This window comes from Merops nubicus, unplaced genomic scaffold, assembly GCF_000691845.1.
Source record: "Merops nubicus isolate BGI_N331 unplaced genomic scaffold, ASM69184v1 scaffold13581, whole genome shotgun sequence".
Lineage (NCBI taxonomy): Eukaryota > Metazoa > Chordata > Aves > Coraciiformes > Meropidae > Merops > Merops nubicus.
Window position 1 is genome coordinate 16,873 of NW_008590347.1, and position 20,573 is coordinate 37,445.

At 44.2% G+C, this 20,573-nt stretch overlaps 1 protein-coding gene across 1 annotated transcript in view; it reads right to left on the reverse strand.

Moving 5' to 3' along the window:
• Positions 1-20,457, reverse strand: part of SAP30BP (SAP30 binding protein) — a gene marked incomplete at its 5' end in the record, with an annotated part of 29,301 nt that extends 8,844 nt beyond the window's left edge. The window contains 3 exons of the mRNA XM_008949913.1: positions 3,363-3,405; positions 17,071-17,118; positions 20,348-20,457. Of these exons, the coding sequence (XP_008948161.1) occupies positions 3,363-3,405; positions 17,071-17,118; positions 20,348-20,457 (201 nt within the window). The remainder of the gene's footprint in view (positions 1-3,362; positions 3,406-17,070; positions 17,119-20,347) is intronic.
• Between the last annotated feature and the right edge of the window lie 116 nt (positions 20,458-20,573).

Here is a 20,573-nt window from a genome sequence, read left to right on the forward strand (position 1 = left end):
AATCCCACCATAGCTGTATGCAGCTGAAGACTGAGTCAGCAGTGGGGCTACGTGCACCCTGCTCCACCTCAAACTGAGCATAGGCAAATATTCATCATTACTCAGTTATTTCATCACACTGAAGACAGACTGAGATGCCACATCATTAACAAGAAAAGGATGAGTTTAACCCCTTTGGGCTTATTTTACAGTAAGGAAGTAAGAATTATCCATGCCCTCGAGCAGTCCTCAAATTTCCTCCCCAAAGAGACAGCAGAACCACCGATCCCACAGCCTCCTCCCACCAGGTCTTGCCCTAAACACAGAAAAGGGCAGCTGGGATTATCATACAAGGTCATCCTGGAACTTGCACACACAGCTCCTGCATAACAGATTTTGTGTTTCCAAGTCCCAGGGACAGCTTCCCACTGCCTAGACAGATGGACAGCTAACAACAAGGTGTGTCCTCACAGGATACATCCAACTGCTTTGTGCATCCTGTTATTTCTGCCAAGATCAAAGTTTTACTTTTACATGAGTCACAGGTAGTGACACTGGCTGCAGTCTCTCATTGGGCCTGTGATTTGCTGGCTCTCAGCCTAGAGGATCTCCAGTGGGGACCTCAGGAAGTTGGCTGTTGGCACACTTAATCACGATGGGCACACCCAGATTGTGGCTCACAGCAAATGAACATCGTCCCCCTGGATTCAAGTCCAGCTAAAGAACTAAAGCCCTACAGCAGATCCTATAACTCAGGTGGAGGTAAGGGAAGCAGGGACCAATGCACTGCCAGGTCTGCAAATCATGCATCCTGCTGCTGAAGGACACAGGCACCGGTGCTCAGTCTGTGCACTGTCCTTCCACAAGCTGACCTAAAGGTTAAAAATTTCACTAGCACAACTAATTGGTGCTTGTAGTTTTTTGTGCAGCCAGCATGTGGACTGTGGCAAGGCAGAGGTGTTCAGCTGCTCCTGGGCTCTCCACAGGAGGCCAAAGCACAGTCAACTGTCAGGGGCTACCCTAGCAAAGATTCAGTAGTCAATGAAGAATATTTGTTTGCCAGATCTTGGTGAGGCAGATAATGAAATGGAAACACTATGTTTAATCTGCTCCAGTGTCAGGTTATTTGGACATCCAACAGCACAAGAGACACAGCACAGCAGGAGATGGTGCCACAGCACACTGGACACTCAGCTCCTTCCAGAAGGCATCGACTGCCTGCAGCCCAAAGGCTGGAGACATGGATGGGGGACACAGGACTTTTGTTTCCCACAGATGGGTTGAGATTTTCCTAGTGCAGAGAAAACCAAAAGAACAGAGAGCATCAGATTGCACTGGAGAGTATTGGTTGTACCTGGACAGACTGGGGTGTGGATCATCCAAGGTCTGGTAAAGCATTTTGCCCTTAGTGAATAACACTGCTCTCCAGGTAGGAGTAGGAACTGTCAACTTGTGTGCTGTGTTTTAAGCAGCTACGAGGGATTACAGGCTGTACCAGGTGCCAGTTTGTCTATAAAGGTCACATTATGCAAGAAAACAAGGAAAGACCTGGAAAGGGTGATCAGAGGAGCATGGCTTTCCCCTGGAGACAGGCAAACCAGTGGTGCCTGGTCTCTAAAACTGCATTCTTTGGCACTCTAATCAACTCTGCTTGGCATAAACCAGGGTGTGTGGGTTTCTGATTTCCTGGCACCAGAACAGCCAAATCAGAGGGAAGAACTGGAGGCAACAACATGCCAGTGAGTCACCCATCCATGGATGGACACTAGTTCCCTTTCTGCTCTGTGGGCTGAGAAATGCAGAGAGACCTGCAACTCAGCCATATTTTCTGCTCTTGTGAAAACTGACTTTGTGCTCAGATATTCTAAGGGCTGGGGAGAACATTTCTTACTCTCCAGCAAGTAAACAACCATGTTGCAAAGAACTTCAGGGAAAAAAAACCCCACACATCCTCCTAAAAGTGTTATCTGCAACATCACAGGAAACAGCAAATGCGATGGCCTGTCTGTGCACTCTTCAAAGTGCTACAAAAGACCCAAAAGGACAACACTGATGCAGAAATCTCTCAAAATAAGTCTCACATATACTTCCTCCTCAACCCCATGGCAGTTACTGCTGAAAGCTCCCCTCCCATTCTTTCAGGCTTTGATTATGTGATCACTAATTCAGCATAAGGCAGGACAACCCAGCCCTTCCCAGCTGCTCATCCCCACTGTTTGCTCTGGGCCAGCTCTAGTGCTCACCCAGCATGCTCTAAGCAGATCAAGGAATGGGTTCAGCTGGAAGCCTCACAGGACTAAAAAAAAGAATTTTTTAAAAAAGAGCAGCAAAGGTGGATCTCATTTGCCTCCACCTCCCAGACCAGCTCAAGGCACACAAACAGGTGAGGTAAAACAGAAACTTTACTTTTGGCAGGAGCCTACACTTATGCTGTATACTTGAGCAACTATATAACCCCAGACTTCAATAAAGGTGACGCTGAACAACGTAAGGTTGTCTTCCAAGAAGGGCAAGTCCACAAGCTTCTAATGGAAAAAGCAGCAGTAGAAAACTCAGGAAGACTTTGACTTGCATATACTAGACAAAAGTTCAGATGTCCAGGTCGGAGAAGACTCTTGCTTCATGTCAGAAAATCCTGCACCTTTCTCCATTCAAAAACTCTGAAAGTCCAAGTTTCCAGGAAGGGAGTGGTTCTCACGTGAAGGCTCTTGCAATAGCTCCTTTTCAACTAGATAAGACATGGTCTAAGACTTACAGAATCCAGCACGGCAAGTATGCTGACCTCTAATAACCTGATTCTGCACAAAGTGAGCCTACATGCTGCTCTGTGGGTGCTGCTGTTGGGAAAGGGTATTAAAAATGACCCTGGGCTTTCCAAATCCAATGGTGCAACAAAGAAGTGGAATGTCACAAAAATCAAGCAAGTTTCAGGAACCATTAGAGAACAGAGTGCTCTAGCAATTTATAGCTGCTATGTTGACCTACATTCATCACTGTATTTAAGTGCAGGTATTTTAGGTAAGTTTTGGACACCACAAAACAAATTATCTGTCACCACCACTCCTGGTTATACTGCCTGTCAGAGAAACATCTGGATACAGCTACTGCTTTATTGTCTTCAAGCTCATCTAGAAAAACACCAACACTGGCCTTCACATACACATCTTAGACATGTGAGATATACATATTTTCCTATTTTTAGGCATTGTACCTTTCTCCCAAAAGAAGAATTCACTGAAAATATTCAGCTGACAGAAAGCATTGCAGGCAATAATTCAAACTACAGCACTGTCACAACAGAGCGAAGATGCTTTTTACAAAAGGGGAGCCTAGAAGGACAAGTTTGAAAGAAAATGTGAATAAATACTTCTGAGTGAACTTACCAACTAGCTCCTGAGGATCTCTCTTCTCCAGTTCTGAGAACTCCTATAAAGAAGAGGGAAGAAACACATTTTAGTCAAGGTATGCTTCCAATCTAAAAAAAGCTATACTGTTCATTTGCTTAGAAAATTTACACATTACTTCTGAGGAAAAACTATAAAAATCAAGAATGAAATGCAGGTTGTTAGATAATAGGGCAATATTTGTATCCTGAAAAGTCAAAGTCTAAGAGGATGCTCTGTTTCTTTTCAAAGCTAGAGTCTAAATTTAATGAAAGAATTCAGGATTTGTTTCTGTGAGTCCTGGACACTCCCTTCTGAATTCCTCAAAAACTGCTGTTCTTGAAGCTTTTCCTCAAAACAGATCAAACAGAATCTTCCTTTTTAGTGACTGGCCCTTGGCCCCGGCCAAGAGTCGATGTTTTAGAGCACAGCTTGCTATATACAAGGTGGATCCAGCCCACTGGAAACTATGTAAGCCCACCACAGGCCAGCTGGAGCTTGCAGTTCCCCAAGCAGGGCCAGCAGGATGCACTTCCCCAGTAACCCGAAAGCAGCTGAACTGCTCCCATCCGCGGCAGAGCACGGGGACTTCAGAGCAGGTCTGAGCAGCCTCTCCACAGACACGCAGGGCTCAGCAGGGTCCTGGGCTGCAGAGGTTGGCCAGAACTCACTTCTGCAACTGTGCCATTCAGGGCTTTGGCTGATAAACCCTCTAAGAAGCATGACACCAGGGAGTGTGGTGGGGATGCAGATCCTGCACTCCCATTTGGAAGAATGCTTCCCCTGGCTACTCTCTCTTGGCTGCTACGTTCCAGGAGTGATATAGCCCAGCTGCTCTACCAGAACCTCAAGGGCAAACCTCCCCTGGCTTGTAATGTTCTGGTTGGAGATCTCAAAACAGCTAATCCATCCTTAGTTATTTAAATTGACGTTGCTTCAGCTGCCGGAGCACAGCAGATGTTTGCACTAGAGTCTGCTGAGCAGGAGGTGCTGTGTAGGATAAGACACTCTAAAATATGCTTTCACTGTATTGAGACCAACTTTCAAATATTTTTGGTGTTTCTGAGAGACCCCAGGAGAGTCAGAAGTGACATCAAGTTCAGCACAAATAAAGTTTCTGAAACAGTATCAGCTGTATCCTCAGGATGCCCTCTCCACCCTGCCTCCCTCCCAAAGACCTTTTGTGACTCACTGGACTGTGCGTCCAAAATTCCTCAGTGCCTCCAAACACTGCAGCTATTCATTCAACCTGACAGACATAATGCTGCCTCCTTGCTGCTTAGTAACCACTGAGCCCCCTCCTTTACTCTGTTTCCAAGCAGGTGAGAGATGTATAAGGTGAAGAGAAAGCAGCAAGGTCACCAAGCCAGATCTGGGAACGGGCTGTGCCAAATTCACTGTGAAAACCCACCAATTTCCAGAGAAGCCAAAGCCCTTTGGAGCCAGAAAAACAAACTCTTTGTGTGGCACTGTTACAGGGCACTTTTTATAGCCACTCATGGGGGAAGAAAAAAAAAAAAAGGCACTATTTCTCTGTAAGTACACTTGGATCACAAAAATACAAGGCTAAAACTATTTTAGACATAAAAGAAAGTACATGAAGGAGCGTGAATCTTCTGGCTGGCCAGCTGGCGAGGCCCTAGGCCCCCTTTGTGAGATGGGCTGTAGCCCATGCACAGCTCCAGCCCCTCCAAGCTAATGCCCTTGGTGTGGCACATTAACACCTCTTCTCCCGGGGGCTTCAGAAAGAACAGCACAAGTAGAAAATTAAAAAAAAAAAATAAATCAAACAGAAGCATGACATTTCAAAACAGAAAAGGCATGCCAGGAGAAGGAGCTCCCTTTGGTGAGAGCACTGGACAGGAATCCAGGCTGTTCTCCACAGACCCACACAGCAGACACGGCAGTGCTGTGGTGAGCCCCACTTTGCCACCGGGGAGGTGGGGGCGACTCTGCAGCAACGTTAGAACTTGAGAGGACAAATTCAGCTTGGCATGCAGGCTGGAGACCTCCACAGAGCTACAGACAGAAGGCAGGCTAAGTCCAGGCAGCACATACTGACTTGCTCAGCAGTAAACATGCAGTCAGAAGGTGGCTGTTTGTTGAGGTGAAAGGAGGGAATTGCTTTTGTTCCAACCTTGACTGAATTACATCCTGCACTCTTATCTTACTAAAGTTTTAAGTGGACTGAGAAGGAAGAGGAAGAGATACTGTGTCCCTGGGCACCTCTTGATCATTCCCCTTACCCAGCACTGCGTTTGTTACTCCAATATCCATCCCACGTCCTTCTGCCCACTTGTCCTCTCACCAGAGAAAAAAATCCCCAAATGACCAATATTGCCAAGCTGGCTCTTAAGCAACCCCATGGCACAAATTCAGGTGCTTTAGACATGTGCTAAATGCTCTCAAGAAGGCTGCCCTCTTATCTTGCTAGTTAGCAGGGTTAGAAGGCTGTTTGCTGTATTTTTTAAATTCTCAGAATCCCATTTCCAACTTTCTTGTAGTTGTTTGGAGCCAGGACCAAGTGTAAGCACACAGTTCTCAGGAAATGTGTGTTAATGCTCTGAGAGATAACCTGATGTCCAAAACCCCTCTGTTTTGTAACTCTCATAACTCTGTTATGTACTTCAGATTAGACAAATCTCTAAAATGTCAGGTCTGTTAAATATTTTATTGATTTCCAGAATCATCAGTAAGTTTGCTTTCACTAGAAGTTGGTTCTTTAATTTGCATCCTTTAATCCTGGAGCTACAGCACAAGTTTGCCCCATTTCTAACAGGCTAAATAAAGCCAGTCCTATCAGGCCACCACTGTGTATTCACTGGCCTGATTGCCCACACCCATTTCACCACAGCCACTCTAGCAAGTCTGGTCTCCACATCCTCAGGCCACAGCCAAACCATCAGAAGCCCCAGAGCTACACCAAACAAAAGAAAATAAGTTCACTAGCTTATTACAGCCACACCTCACTGCCCAGAGGATATGAATTCTGCTTACTGATGAATTACTGCTTACCTACACCCACTGCTGCATCATTAACAAGCTGAAGACATCAACACAGCTTCTCATTAAGTCAGACTACTTTCAAACCTCTTAAATGCCTTCAGAAAACAAAGGGATGACTGACTCCTCCTACAGTGCTTGTTCATATTTGCTCAGTTTACTGTCTCATGCTGTAGCAAGGCAAGTATCAACAGCTTGACCCAAAACAGTTTGGCAGATGCAAGATTTAAGACGTCCTGTTAAAACCTCCTAGTATTTAATGAAGATTGAGAACTTATGGACATCCTAAAAACCTTCAGTGGAGTCATCACCCAACAAAAACTGTCCTACGTGGCCTTAGGGTAATTCAACTTTGGGACATAAGTTGAATACAATCAACTGATTAGAAGCGACTGAATTTAAAGAAAATAATTCTGTGGATCTATTATAATGTTGAATGAAATGGAGAATCACTGCATGGAGAAACTAGGTACAGTAAGTACTGCATAGTTGCTACCATCTGGTTTTGGAAGGGAAGAAATATTTTCACATGGATGAGAGAATTCTGAAGGAAATCCAAGGCATTTAAAGAATGGGAAATTTGGAAGGTAACTGAATTCTAAGTAGGGAAGTTACCCAAGTCTCTCCAGGGAAAGGTGCTCCTTTTGTAGACTACTACATCATCAACAGCCACTGTGCTATGTATCAGTATTGCACGTGAGGAGCACAAAAATCAAGCAGGAAGGTGGTTCCTGCAGAACCAGAGGGAATATTATGTCAAATCCATTAGAGTGAAATGAAAGCTATTAGAGCCTGCACGTATCCTAAAACTAGAGGTATCATTTAATGGGTTCATTTCCATTTGGACCTTGATCACTTTCAAAAAATAGCAAGGTTAAGACCTCACCAGTAGCACCTTCCAACACTGCCTGGTTTTCATAAGCCCAACCTCCAAAGGGTTCAGCATCCCTGAATTTACTTTTGTGGCCAGTCTCTCACCACTTGCACAAAGTCAGCCCAGACACATCAGTTATGCTGAAAAAATTCTCTCTACCATCATTGAAATTCAGAACTCAGGCAAAACACGTCCCATGTTCATTCCTCTCTCTAGTCATTTTATCCCATCTAATATTACAAGCTGACCTCCAAGAATGGCTAGACTGAATTAAAGCAGCACTAAGCTTTGTGCCTCTCATGCACTCAGCAAGCTGGTTTTCTGGCTGCTATCTGCTTTGCAGCCTAGATCTCCCAGGATCAACTGTTTAAGGGCCTAAAGCCAGACAACCTTGCTCTGAAAGACCCACTGAAAGGAGTCAAGGGATTCTGTGGTGGTTCAGAGCCAAGTTAGAAGAGGACTGAAAGACAGCAAGCCAAGAAAGATACCAACTCATCTCCCCAGATCTGGAGACTAACAAAGAGCAGCCTCCGAAGAGTGAAAACTGCTACAAAGACAAACTTTAAAAAAGAACAAAACAACCCACCAAGAACAATTAAAAACCCCAAACTTTTTAACATCTAACCAGACCACTAACATATCATAATTTCTGTGCTTCTAAGAGCAATTCTGCACATCAGCACATTGATAACAGAAAACATTTGTTCTCTTACTACCCCTGTGTGCTTTCAGGAAAAGCTCTTCCATTTTTCCAACTTCCCCAGGACAAATGCTTTCTTCAAGCCCTGGGCAAGACAATGCTGCCTGCAAGAGCCTGACTTACATAAACCCAGCCTGATAGTTCAGTTAGCATGCATCATTATCAGTTAAAAAAAAGCAGCAGACTGAAGCAGGATGGGTGGGTGGGTGTGTGCAGGTGCATAAAAAAAGTGCTGCATTTTGGCTTAAGATTTCACCTTGCTGAGGTGAAATACAGACCATCTTTTCAGTTGTAGAGTGTTTCCATTCAGTTATGTTAAAAAAACAACTCGGTCTCTGCTCACATTCCATGGAAAATAAAAACAACTAACACAATCCTCAGTGTGAAACAGAGATTAAAGGAAGGAAGCAAAAACAATATTAATTTGAGACTGATGAATTCAAGGCTTGCCCAGAACAGCTTTATTTAATGGAAAGAATGGACTGACTGACAACAATGCTTACTAAATCCTTCCCGAAACAAGATCCATAAAACCAGTACAAAGCTCACATAGAACATAGCTGTTGGCATTTAACTGCCACCAACAGGTACAAATTCAACCTCCAGTTTCTTGTAGTTTGAAGTACACCTGCAACTGCTTCTACAAGAAGTGGTTGAACATGGAGGCAGAAGAGATTAAAACCAGAAACTGATTGCTTTAAATAAGATGCAAACTGTAACAAGTGGAGAAGTTGATGGCAGATTTGCCACAGCTCAGCTGTGTTCCCAGACTTGCAGAAATCTTAGCCCTACAGCTCAATTGTTCCACTGACTTCCAGTTGGCATTTTAAAAAGCAGCCAGGAAGCTTCTGCAGTAGCCCACAACATTTTCTCTTTGCCTGAGAGAATTTCTTCTTTCCCCCAACTATTTCACCTGATGGGTGTTAAACTTCTTTGTGGAAGCAATTTAAACCGACACACACAAAATGCATAAACCAGTCACACCATTGTCATGCTAGTGCATTAGTTAGAAGATATTAATGCAGAGATATTTGTCAGTGCAGTCCTTCCCCTAGTAGCCAATGGACCTGCAGTGGATTTATCTCATCTGAGCAAGCACCAGCAATGTTTTTGTCATTTTTAGCTCCTCTCTACAATTCAGACTGTCTCCTGTAGTGCTAATACATCCAGTCTCATTTGGCCAAGTATGATGGAAGGATACTTTATACCTTAGCATGAATTGCTAGAAGAGTTACCTGACAGTGAAGATGGCCTTGCCAGAGCAAGCAGGTGAAGTGTTTACATGCAGGCAGCAAGGGTGAGACCTCTCCAAACCCTGGATCACCTGCCTTTTCTTCCCTCTTTTTTACTGTTTTAAAGCAACAACCTAGCAATTACATTCTTGCTTTTCTACACATATCAGAAGTGCTGAAGGAAAGGGAACACTAGAAACCTCTAATTTAATATTAAAAGTAAATGATAAGAGTTATTTTATTTCTTGCTCACCACATCTACCTGACACTGGTGTGCTAACAGGCTGAGAGCAGCAGACAGAGTGCACGGCAAGCGTATGCTGAGTCTGGAGAAGAGAAAGCAAGGGAACAGAAGTACAGTGCTTTTATTCCTGCTCCCCTCCTTTTTTCTTGTATTGTGAGAGAGGAGAATCCCAAGAGAAAGGTTGAAACAAGCCCATTTCCTACAGCCATATCCTGTTTGCCAGCTCTGATACATCGCTGCAGGCAAAGTGCCCAGTACAGGATAAGAAATTTAACTGAAAAAACATTGTAGGGACTGTGATCTCAATACCAACAGAAAAAAGATCAGAAATAAGGCACCTATAGGAAAAAAACAGATATATCCAACCTACAGTGACAGTTAGGTACTGTCTGTACAAACCTACCTATGTTGAGGTACTATTGTCACAGACAAAAAGGGAAGAATGCAAGTCAGGAGTCAGCTCCTGAGAAATTCCTTAAGCATCTTATCCAAACAAGGAAGTGTCTAGCTGACACTGCCTTTTACTTTTTAAGCCAAATTAAGTCTAAAAATCCATCTTCATTTAATTTCAATTTCATTGAATAAACACCAGAAAACCCCAACCAAGACCTGGCAAAACATTTCAGTGAGAAAATGCTTCAGCAAGGAAGCATTCATAGCACAAATGCCTTTAAATAGCTTCTTTGAAACTCGATTCCGTTCACCTGACATAGGCTATCTCAATATTTGACAAAGATTACTTGTTAGAACTAACTTCCAGTGAAGGAACTGTGTGCCAGAGCTGTCCAACTGGAGGTGCAGTTAATAAGAGCTGCCTTGTGACAGCACCCTGGTCCCACAGCTGCCTGCTCCCTCGGCTGCCTCTGGTGCCTGGGGGCCTCCGAGTTTAACATTTGCAGGTCACTGTGTGGAGGTGCTTTACAGAGACCACCACGAACAGCCTCTGCACAGGGCACAGAGCTGTAAATGCTCAGAACAGCCCACACAGCAGATCACCCACCCAAAGCAGCCATGCTTTGAGCTCCGTCAGCAGCACAGCTCCCAGCAGCTCCACCTGAAGCCACCATGCCCTGCAGAGACATGCCTTGCTCTGCAGAGCTCAGATTCTGCTTTCAAGTCACTTTGGCTTCCTACAGTGAAACAAAAACTCAGAGGTGAAACATCAGCACCACATGACAGGGCTTGAGGCGTCAAACTAGTTGGATGATTTTAAATTTTTACAGATTGTTGTAGTGCAGAATTAAGCAGAAGGTAAAGCTGGGCTGTGAGAAATCTTAAGCCTCACAGCAGCAAAGGAAAGGCTCAGGGGAGCTGACAGAATTAACTTATTTCACAAGCTTTCATCCCTAGCACAGAGTACTAAAAGCTCCTCTTCGTGGTTTGGAGTGGAGGCAAGGTGTAAATGCCAGTGTCCTCACTGGGCTATGCACTCCTCCACAAACAGATCCCGTGGAGTTTTCACTGATTTGGGTCCTTCTGTGCCCAGAAAAGGGAAGCTGGAAGGAGCTATTTTCAGGTATTTCTCAGTATTTGAGGCAATCTGCCATCTCTGCTGACTGTTCAGACTCACTGACATGCACCAACATGCAAATTCTGAACAGCCTATTTCAGTACAGCAGACAGAAATAATTGCAACAGCAGAACTAGACTTGAAGAACTTAGACCTTTATCAGGTGAAATATGCAAGGGGAAGCAGCTCCAGAAAGGACTTTTCTTCAAGTTTAAAGACAAACAGAAAGAGCCTGGCTCTTCCTCTGGAGAAAGGCAAACCACACCTGTGTCAATAATCCATGGTATTTAGTACTGCAGGCAGTGAAGAGTCTGCCACAGCATGTATGCCTGGCAGGGAGGAAGGAACAGGCACGTCCACGGACATGTCTCATCCTCCAAACAGCTCAAGAGCTGGACTGAAGCCAGCAGCTCTAAAGCAGGTTAGCCACCTTTGGAGACCAGCAGTGCTGTGATCTAACTCCCACTCAGGTGGGCAGAGCTCAAGACACAGAAGTACATGGGGCAAGTGGCAAAACAAAGCTGCCAAACTCTTATTTTGGTTCCTGCACGCAAAACTGTTTAACAGCCACTGATGCTCTTTGGCAATAACTCAGGTCAGCCACCAGGTTAAAAAATGGGAGCCAGGACTCAGCTGTTTTAACATCAGTGCACTCCCTGTGATAATGTAGAGGACAGCATGAGGAGCTGAAGTATCTCAGCTAAAGGCTCCCTGCATGTAATGCTGGCTGCTGAAATGCCAAACTCTCTGGTTCCCTCGACAGAGGGCTGGAAAACAGCATGCCAAACTTCAAACGAGGGAAAATTATGTAGAGCTGGAAGCACAGACAGCCCAATTATATTAAAAGGAAGCTAGAATACATAAAAAGATTAATTTGAGACTGGAGTGCTTATCGCTGGCACCTTCAGGCTGTGCCCAAAGGCAAATGAATGAGTGGGAAACAAACCCCTGGAGATCTAACCTTAACCCAGGCCCAGGAAGCTGCACAGTTCACGTTTTGAGAGTGTTTACAAAGAGGCTCGCAGCACAGCCATGCATAACCCAAACCCATCTTTAAAATACAGCTGCTCTTTTGCCAGTTCTGCCCATCGGAGCCCAAGGGGCCAATGCTAACCCACACAGCACCAAACAGCCAAGGGGGCTAAAAAAAAAAAAAAACAGAACAGAATGAATTTTTTTTAATTTCTGATGAGATCTCAGGAGTGCCTTTTCCACACACGTGCAAACCAGTTATATCCTTCCAGACCCAGCCACTGTGAGAAGACTAATACACAGCCACTTCAAAGCACCCTGGTTTTGGGTGGAACAGCACTTTTAATACGTGTTCTTCAGTTATATCACCTTTAACATATGCTAACTAGAATTTTTAAGACTCCCTCTCAACAACTGAAAGTGCCAAGGGCTGGTATTTCCTGAGCAATCTTCATAATTTGCCATTGACAAAGGTTCCAATTATTTTCTAAAGCTTACTAATGCCAGCTCCTTTTATACAGTGTGCCATGGAACATCTGAACGAAGAGCCACGCTTTAATCACACTACTTTTCCTAAACACACTTTTGCCTCTTCTTTGAGGCAAAACAGGAGTAGCTGAGGTGAAAGTTACTGAGTAGGTTCAGGCATCTTTTGAGAATCTGACTTGATGAATGTATCTTGAATTCAGAAAAAAAAAAAAGAAAATGCCTTATCAAAATAAGAATTAATTACAGGGATTACATTACTGGCCACACCCCCATTTACTGGTTCTTAGCACTTACCGCTTTTACTTTAAATCAAGATAATTTTGGTATTTAAACAAACAGGTTAATGGGCAGGCAGGACAAAAAAGCACTGCAATCAAAAGCCTCTATCAAAGTTTTGGTACACACCTACAAATCATAACACAGTAAAACTACTTTACAGGTATGCTGGACTAATAAAAGCTAAACATAATAAAGAGTTGATGATTGTCAAGAGGTGGTACTTAGAATGCTTAGAAACCTCATATCCCCCTGAAAATCTGACACCCTTTTGCTAGATCCCAGTTTGGCTGCCTTGCCATACAACGTCACAAGGATGCAGAGGGGACTTTAAAAGCAAAACCAGAAAAGGAAAACATCAGGCTAGCCACCTGCTTTGAGAAATTGTTACCACATGTCAGGCATTGCCAAGGGAGTGGCAATATTTATCAGCTCTCCTGCACTGGCTAGTCCTGATAGTGCAATCAAGGCTCAGGAGTTAATGATTTCCCTCTGTGAAAACTCCAAGGAGCCAAGCTGGAGGGCTGGGCTCTGTCCTTGATCAACACTTGCAACCTGTTGTTCATCCAGCCCCACCAGATGAAGTACAGAAGCCCCCAGGTGAGATTTGGAGCACAAGGTCAGTGCTTCCTTTAAGGTTTATATTTTTCTTCCTGCAAGGCTGGTCCATTCAGTGAGCTCTGCAGGCTTGTATCTTGTTACTGCATGGAGGCTGTAAGCATGGCCAGCTGCTGGCAAGAGCCCAAGCAACTTGTACTCACTGCACAGCCCCTTAACCCTCGTCATTCCAAACTAACACTGCCAGCAGAACATCAAATTTCACACCCATTCCCACAGCATCCTTTGTTCTGTACCCACAGGTCCATCACCTGAGGAAAGGACACAGAGAACCCATGCAGGCAGTGGGATTCCCTCCTTTTAACACCAAGTCCTCACTTCGTCCCTGAACTGCTTTTAAGACAGGAATTTGTTTTCAGCTGGTGACTGTCCACTTAAAAGCACTGACATCTAAAGTGATTTTGGTGACTAAGAAACATGTCCTGTTCCAGAGCTTGTGGACATCCATTCAGAGTGAAATATGGAAGAACAATTAGTTTTACTTAAATTTTCATCTCCAGTTTTCATGAGCACCTGAAGCACTTTAAAATGCAGTTACAGGATGTGACAAATCTGACTTAACCCAAAGAGAAGGATTCTTCTTTTTGTTGCAAGTATATGGTGTTGGGGATAGATTCCCAGGCGCTCAGTAACCGTGAATCCAACAGGCTAGAAGTCTGCTCTGGAAGACTGATTTCAGATGACTGATGAAGCTTTTTCTACACCTGGCACACCCTTTCCTCAAAACACATGTATAGGAAAGTCTCTGCCTATCTCTCTGAGGTTAAGCAGAAAGCACTAGTTTGACATCACAATGTTTGAACTTGAAAAGCTTACTGTAACTTGTTACTCAGCAGAAAAAACACAGAAAAGCTGCAGTCCCACCTAATCCTTGTATGTTGACTTCACTTCTAGTGAGGAACAAGGGCTGTACAGATGCACCCTCAGCAAGATCTACAAGGGTATACTCTCCAGAATCAAGATAAAAACCTGAGATAAATATGAACACCGTGAGGTATAAAAATGTTTCCCCATTGGGGCTATTTGAGGCAGGCTCCAAATTCCATCATCACTTTATCAGACAGTTTTCACATCATTCTGCACTTCCAGTCTCCTCGGTCTATACCCACAACTGATATTCTGGAGGTTTTGTCTGGTACTATCCAAGTGAAGCATGAGGTCAAATGACAGGATGCACCAGCAACAAGGAAACTCCTTCTCCACACAACCCAGCTCAATTATCCAAGATGTAATCTCAAGGTTTTTCATTCATCACAAGTACAAAGAGGTAAAACACCAGAAAAAGCTGAATGTATATCCTCAGCCTGAAATAAATACAAAGAGGTAAAACACCAGAAAAAAAAAGCTGAATGTATATCCTCAGCCTGAAGTAATAATTACAGAATTGCAATGGTTTGAGCCCATTCATGCATTTCAAAGGATCTACCTTCTGCACAGAGTCCAATTCAGACCTATATGAAGGTCCTGTGACATATATCGGGCTTGTGATAACTATTTAAACACATTTCCAGGTCTTTGATGTCTTGCAATGAGAGCCAGCAGCACTACAGCACTCAGCTGTGACAAACCAAAACGAAGTTATCCAAAAGTGTTCCAAGTTATAATCAAGTGCCTGACTTTTCAGCACACTTTGGATAAATAATAACTACAATTCTTACTCACTCCTTGTCATAGGTATCCCAAGCTCTGAGTGATGAAGATGACCAAGGAGAACACTGCCACTTGCTGGAGAAGGGGGATAGGAAGCGTTTGCAGCTGCTCCAAGTAAAACTGTTTTTACAATGATGTTCCATGTCCCCCCATCCCAAGTGAATTTCTTACCAGCAGCAGCTGCAGCAGTGTGCCCCAGAACACCCAACAGCACCACGCCTGCTCCATATGCAGCACAGCACCACGCTGCCTTGCACTATGCTGCACAGCAAAGGGCTGGTCCCACCTCTCCCCCAAATGCCAGCTAGCTATTTAGCTAGAATTCAAAAAACCCAAACCCCAAAAGCCCAGAGAAGGCTATTGCCTTTTTCACTTATGTATGAAGACATCTATAACGATGATGTGCAAGTCTGAAACTGATGAAGTTCAGATTTCCCTCTCTGCTAGTCTCAAGTCCTCACCTTTCACACCATGGTCAGGTGGCAGAAATTACATTTTACCTTTAAGTTTTACTTTAATTTACATTTTCAGTTCTTGCAGAGTTCCTACTGCAGAGTGTATGCAAGACATCAAATGCTTTTTACACATCCAGTGCTGTTTGCTTCCCCAATGAAGCTGAAACACTGTTCCACGGCCACGTGTAGCTCTTCAGAAGGGCAAAATGCAATTGGAAAGCAGCACACAAATCATTCAGATCAAGAGGCTTTTTAAACAAACCAACATGAAATATCAGAAATATATTAAAGCATTACACACATAATTTAGTGGTAAGATATCTGAGTAATGATGAGTTATAGAAAAGAGCTACTATAGTCTGATTTTTTCTGTCAGACCTTTCCTCTGCAGCTCTGAAGTATGACAGCCCATCGAGGAGACAGAAATGCATTCTACTGCAACAGGGCCTATTACACAGGTTGTGCTGATGTAAATCAAATTTCTCTTCAGGAAAACGCAGCTATTCTTTCCCAACAGACATTTAAATCTATCAGTTTTTACAGAAATATCTTGCTAGCATGCTTACCAGTCACAATAGCAACAAAAAATAGAAGTAGAAAAAGGGTACGAATGAGAGATGACCTTTCCTCTCTTCCAAAAAAAAAAAAGTAATTTGTTTTTCTTGCAACAAGGAAAGGAGACCACACACTCCACTGCCAAGTGCCTCCCACCTGTATGCCAAAGGCACAAATGGCATTTCACACTCTGACATCAGAGAATTCAGCTGCAGTGCCAACATTTTTCAACTGTGTATCACTATAAACCCATAAAAATATTGTGGATAATAGAAGAAGGTGCTGATATAAAACTCATTTGAGCAGAACAGCTGAAGATGAAGGCAAATGGAAGTGTTCTACTATCAAAGCCCTAGGGCAATTCAAACACTCTCCAGAATTTCAGTTTGCAGCACAGTCCTCTGGGTTCTTCTGAGTTTCCACCTTAGAGATTGTCTGAATCATTCAGGAAGTTACTGGATAAAATAAAGGCCCTTGCAATTGTCATTAACCCAGTGTCCCACAAGACTGCATATATTGCATGAGGGACTGAACAAGCATAGAAATTTAAGTTAAACACTTGTTCAGGAGAAACAAGATGAAACCCCAAGATAAAGACTATTTCAGCTACTTACAATAGCTATCATCTGGGGATCTCTATTCAAGTTAATTTTAAATACAACCTTTACAAAACAGCTTCATTCAGAAGGACAGATAGAGAACAGGAGACAACTGAATTGATTTTGACACATTCCATGACCTCTACAAGTATAAGATCATTTCTTCATCAAGTTGGTCTAAAGAAAGTGTTCTAGCTAACACTGATCATAAGAGAGTAGTGTACTGATATACACCTCCCAGATCACTGCAAATCAGGGGAGAACCTGTCAGAAAATCTACCTCAGATCTAATGCACAAGAGGACTAAGTTCAGGAACACAGGTCTTGATCATGAACTCAGCCTGTAGCCCGACTGGTTAACCACCTTTGGCAGAAGCCAGAACTTAAGTCAAAAAACCCACATTACAGCTACAAAAAGGAAAGTATGAAACTAGCTAGGGAGGATTACAAGTGAACACCAAGCCATGCTGTTAAGACTTATTTCTCTTGTACTGAACTTCCCCCCCACCATCATACCACACTTCCAAATACCTTCAGGTCACCAGCCTCAGGTTTTTCAGTCTCTGAATCGTCATCTTCCTACAAGACAAGAATTTAGAGGATTAAGCTTAAAGAGCAGGTTTGGCAAGTAACTGCACTTAATAGCAACAGTCTTGCACTCAGAAGCCCAGCAGTAGTCCAAGACCCTTTCCACACAAGTTATTCTGACCCACCCACTCACGACCAGACAACAAGTCCAACAGTCAGGGAAAGATGTGTGTGTTTGGGCTTTTAAGGCAAAAGCATCACTCAGTAGCAGACGTCGCCCACAAAACTCACACAGCTAGCTCCTGAATGCTCAGAACTAGACAATAAGAAGCAACAGAACTGGGAAAAAAAGCATTTGCCATTTGATAACTCTGTCTCTTCCAGTCAGCAGCGGGGGCTTTCTGCTAGTGCCCCCGTTTAGCAGGACTCACAGAAAAAGCAGCATTTGCAGGACCTACAACAGTCCCAAGCAGACATCAGCGACACGCAGAGGACACAGAGCTGGCCTGCCAGCCAGGCAAACACGCAGCTGGGTGAGGCTCTGGCCTAGCACCAGGCTCCAAAGGTCTGGCCAGGTGACCCCACAGCTTTCGTGTTTGGTTGGTGCTGTCAGCCACACTCGCAGACAATGTGAGCTTGAGCAGAAGGGAGCCACTGACAGATCCCACTGGTTTAGTTAACAGGCTCCATTCAGGTTTTATTTCCACACAGAAATAAACCAAAGAATGGAGCAAATTTCTGCCCTGTGAGAGCTTAAAATACAGAACTCAGTCTTGTGTAAGTCTACACCATGTGAGAAGTAAGCTCCACTTTTGGCCTCAACTGGCAGGTAAGCCTCCTGCTCCATTGCCCTGAGCTACTTCACTGAGGACCCTACAGTTGCCTGTTCCTACGTAGAAATATACACTCTGGATTCAAAACAAGTTTGAGGAACAGAAAGTGTTTTTCATGCTCACAAAATTCAGCAGAATTGTTTTTCCTCCAAACTTCACCACAAATTTCAACTTTGGCCCCAAAACGAGAACATGATGTTTAAGCTTTAAAAGAAACTCAACCAACAAAAAAACAACCCACCAAGCCAACTGCATGCAATCAGAAGGAAAAGTTTACAGTGAAATGCCCACCTCAGAGTATTAGCACATGGGCAAGTTCTGGCAAGGTAAGCTAGAGAATGACCACACAACTACCTCAGTAAGTTTTAACTGCCTGAATTAACATGCATATCTCACAGAAGAGAGACAAACTCCTTCACTTCAGCTGTTCTCCAGCTTGCCTTTCTGAAACATGCACACATGCCAATAATTCAGTCCTAACTGTCAAAGCTGAATAACAGTGAATTTGTAACTAGAAAAGAACCACAGTACCAAGTAACTTGGTGTCTATCACAAATGAGATTCCGTTCCCCTCCACAGTCCCACCTATATTATAAAGATAAAAATTATTGTCAACAAAACAACGAGTTGGATCATTTATGTTATAGACAGGTAACTGAAACAGCTCCCCAAACCTCATAATCTAGCAGGGGACATCTCTGAAACGACACCAGCATAGAGAACTGCCTTTGAAAAGATGGAGGCTTTTCAGCCACTGGTAAGGTAGACAGTATCTAAACACAGAGTTATTTATGTAACAGCCTAGAACAACCCCACTCCAACTGACACTGCTTAAACACCTCATGACCAGTATAAGCTACTGTCACAAGCAGCATGAAGGTAGCTCTCAATTCTAGTCAAAGAATATTTAATGCAAAACCCAAGTGCTGCTCTCCTGTACCAAGGCTGGGGAGGAGGCACCCTGGGTAACTCAGGCACATCTGCACAGCGACCACAAACCTATGCAAGACCTGCTGGCTGACACCAGAGTGCCTCCAGCAGTCCCTGCTGTTTGTCAGCAAGCTGCACCTCCCAGTGAGAGCAGTGTGCTCGACGGAGAGACACGATCCACCCGCCTGCCTGTCAGCACCCACTGAGCAACCCACCACCTTCTTCAGACTAAAGAGACCTCACTGAAGGAGGGCCTGGAAGTTTTGGATGCAAAGATATAAAAAGAAGAATCACTAAAGCAGTAAGGAAGTGTCATCACTTTGCTCAGCCAAAGGCCAGGAGTGGACACTGAATACTTGTACCTTCTCAATACTACTGCTTGTACCTTCTCCAGTTAGAAACAGAACAAAGCTAAAAGTAAGAGCAAGAGACAAATTTCTTGTTTTCTGCTTGGGAAAACAGCTGGCAGAAACAGTGAGCATCTCAGAAGAGACTAGTCTAATGCACACAGAGGAGACTTCAATAAGGAAAGGTTATAGTGACGTAGCTCTATTCCTTTCCTCCCCCAAACAGCCCAAGTAGTAGAACAGGAACGAGATAACGTGCTCTTAATGTGGTGGTAAGCAAAACAATGAGAGAGGAAGGAGACAAGAACCCCCCTTCTTAGTCCCCCAAGGCTTATTGCTCTGCTCTTACAGCCACACAGGACTACATATCCTGTTGTGCATTACAGATGCACTTGCAGGCAGTGAGCTCCATGCTCATCCCACAACACACCAAGTCAGTCAATCTCAGTGATGCTTCACACCTGCCATGCACCTATGACAAACAGGAGCCACTCACGTCTAGACAGAACACAGTGGTCCCCCAAAGCTTACTGCTCTGCTCTTACAGCCACACAGCAGGACTCCGTATCCTGTTGTGCATTACAGATGCACTTGCAGGCAGTGAGCTCCATGCTCATCCCACAACACACCAAGTCAGTCAATCTCAGTGATGCTTCACACCTGCCATGCACCTATGACAAACAGGAGCCACTCACGTCTAGACAGAACACAGTGCATCAAGAGAACTTGGTGCAGTGAGTGGGATTAGTTATACACAAAAGAATAACTTCAGACATCGCAGAACTTTATTCTTTTTACTCCAACTGACTGTGGAACGGTGTGTGTCTTTTACAAAGTTCTCGCATATGTCAAGTATGCTTAAAGAATAATATTCATTTAGCATAGCTGTTGACTTGTACCAGCCTTTTTCCCACAAAAGAGTCAAATGGCATCAAGACAGTAACAAACAACAGGAATTGCATCAAGCTGCTAAGGGGTTTCAAGACAAATGTGTTCTACTTTAAAACAAAGTGAACAGAAGTATTTGGTGAATGCTAAAGCCTGCACCAGAACGCAGCTATTTCGGCTTCCAGCTCGAGCTGCCAGTCAGAGGCTTTCCTTGGAGAAAGAAAAGCTTCTGCAACACGAGGAAGGGGCCAGGGCAAGCTCCAGGAGCACACAGGTACTTACTGACTGCCTGCTGTTCTCATCATCGTCTTCCTCATACCCGTCCTCATCACCGTCCAGGCGGGTGAAGTCATCCTCTCCGTATCCAACCGAGACCAGGCCTCCCTTCTCTCCTGAGGAGGAAGGGAAAAGGGATGCCGTGAGGAAAGGGGAAGCGGCAAGGAGCGGGGCCTTCCCTTCACCGCCTGGAAGGCGGCAGCGCAGCCCAACCCGGCCCGGCCCCCTCCCC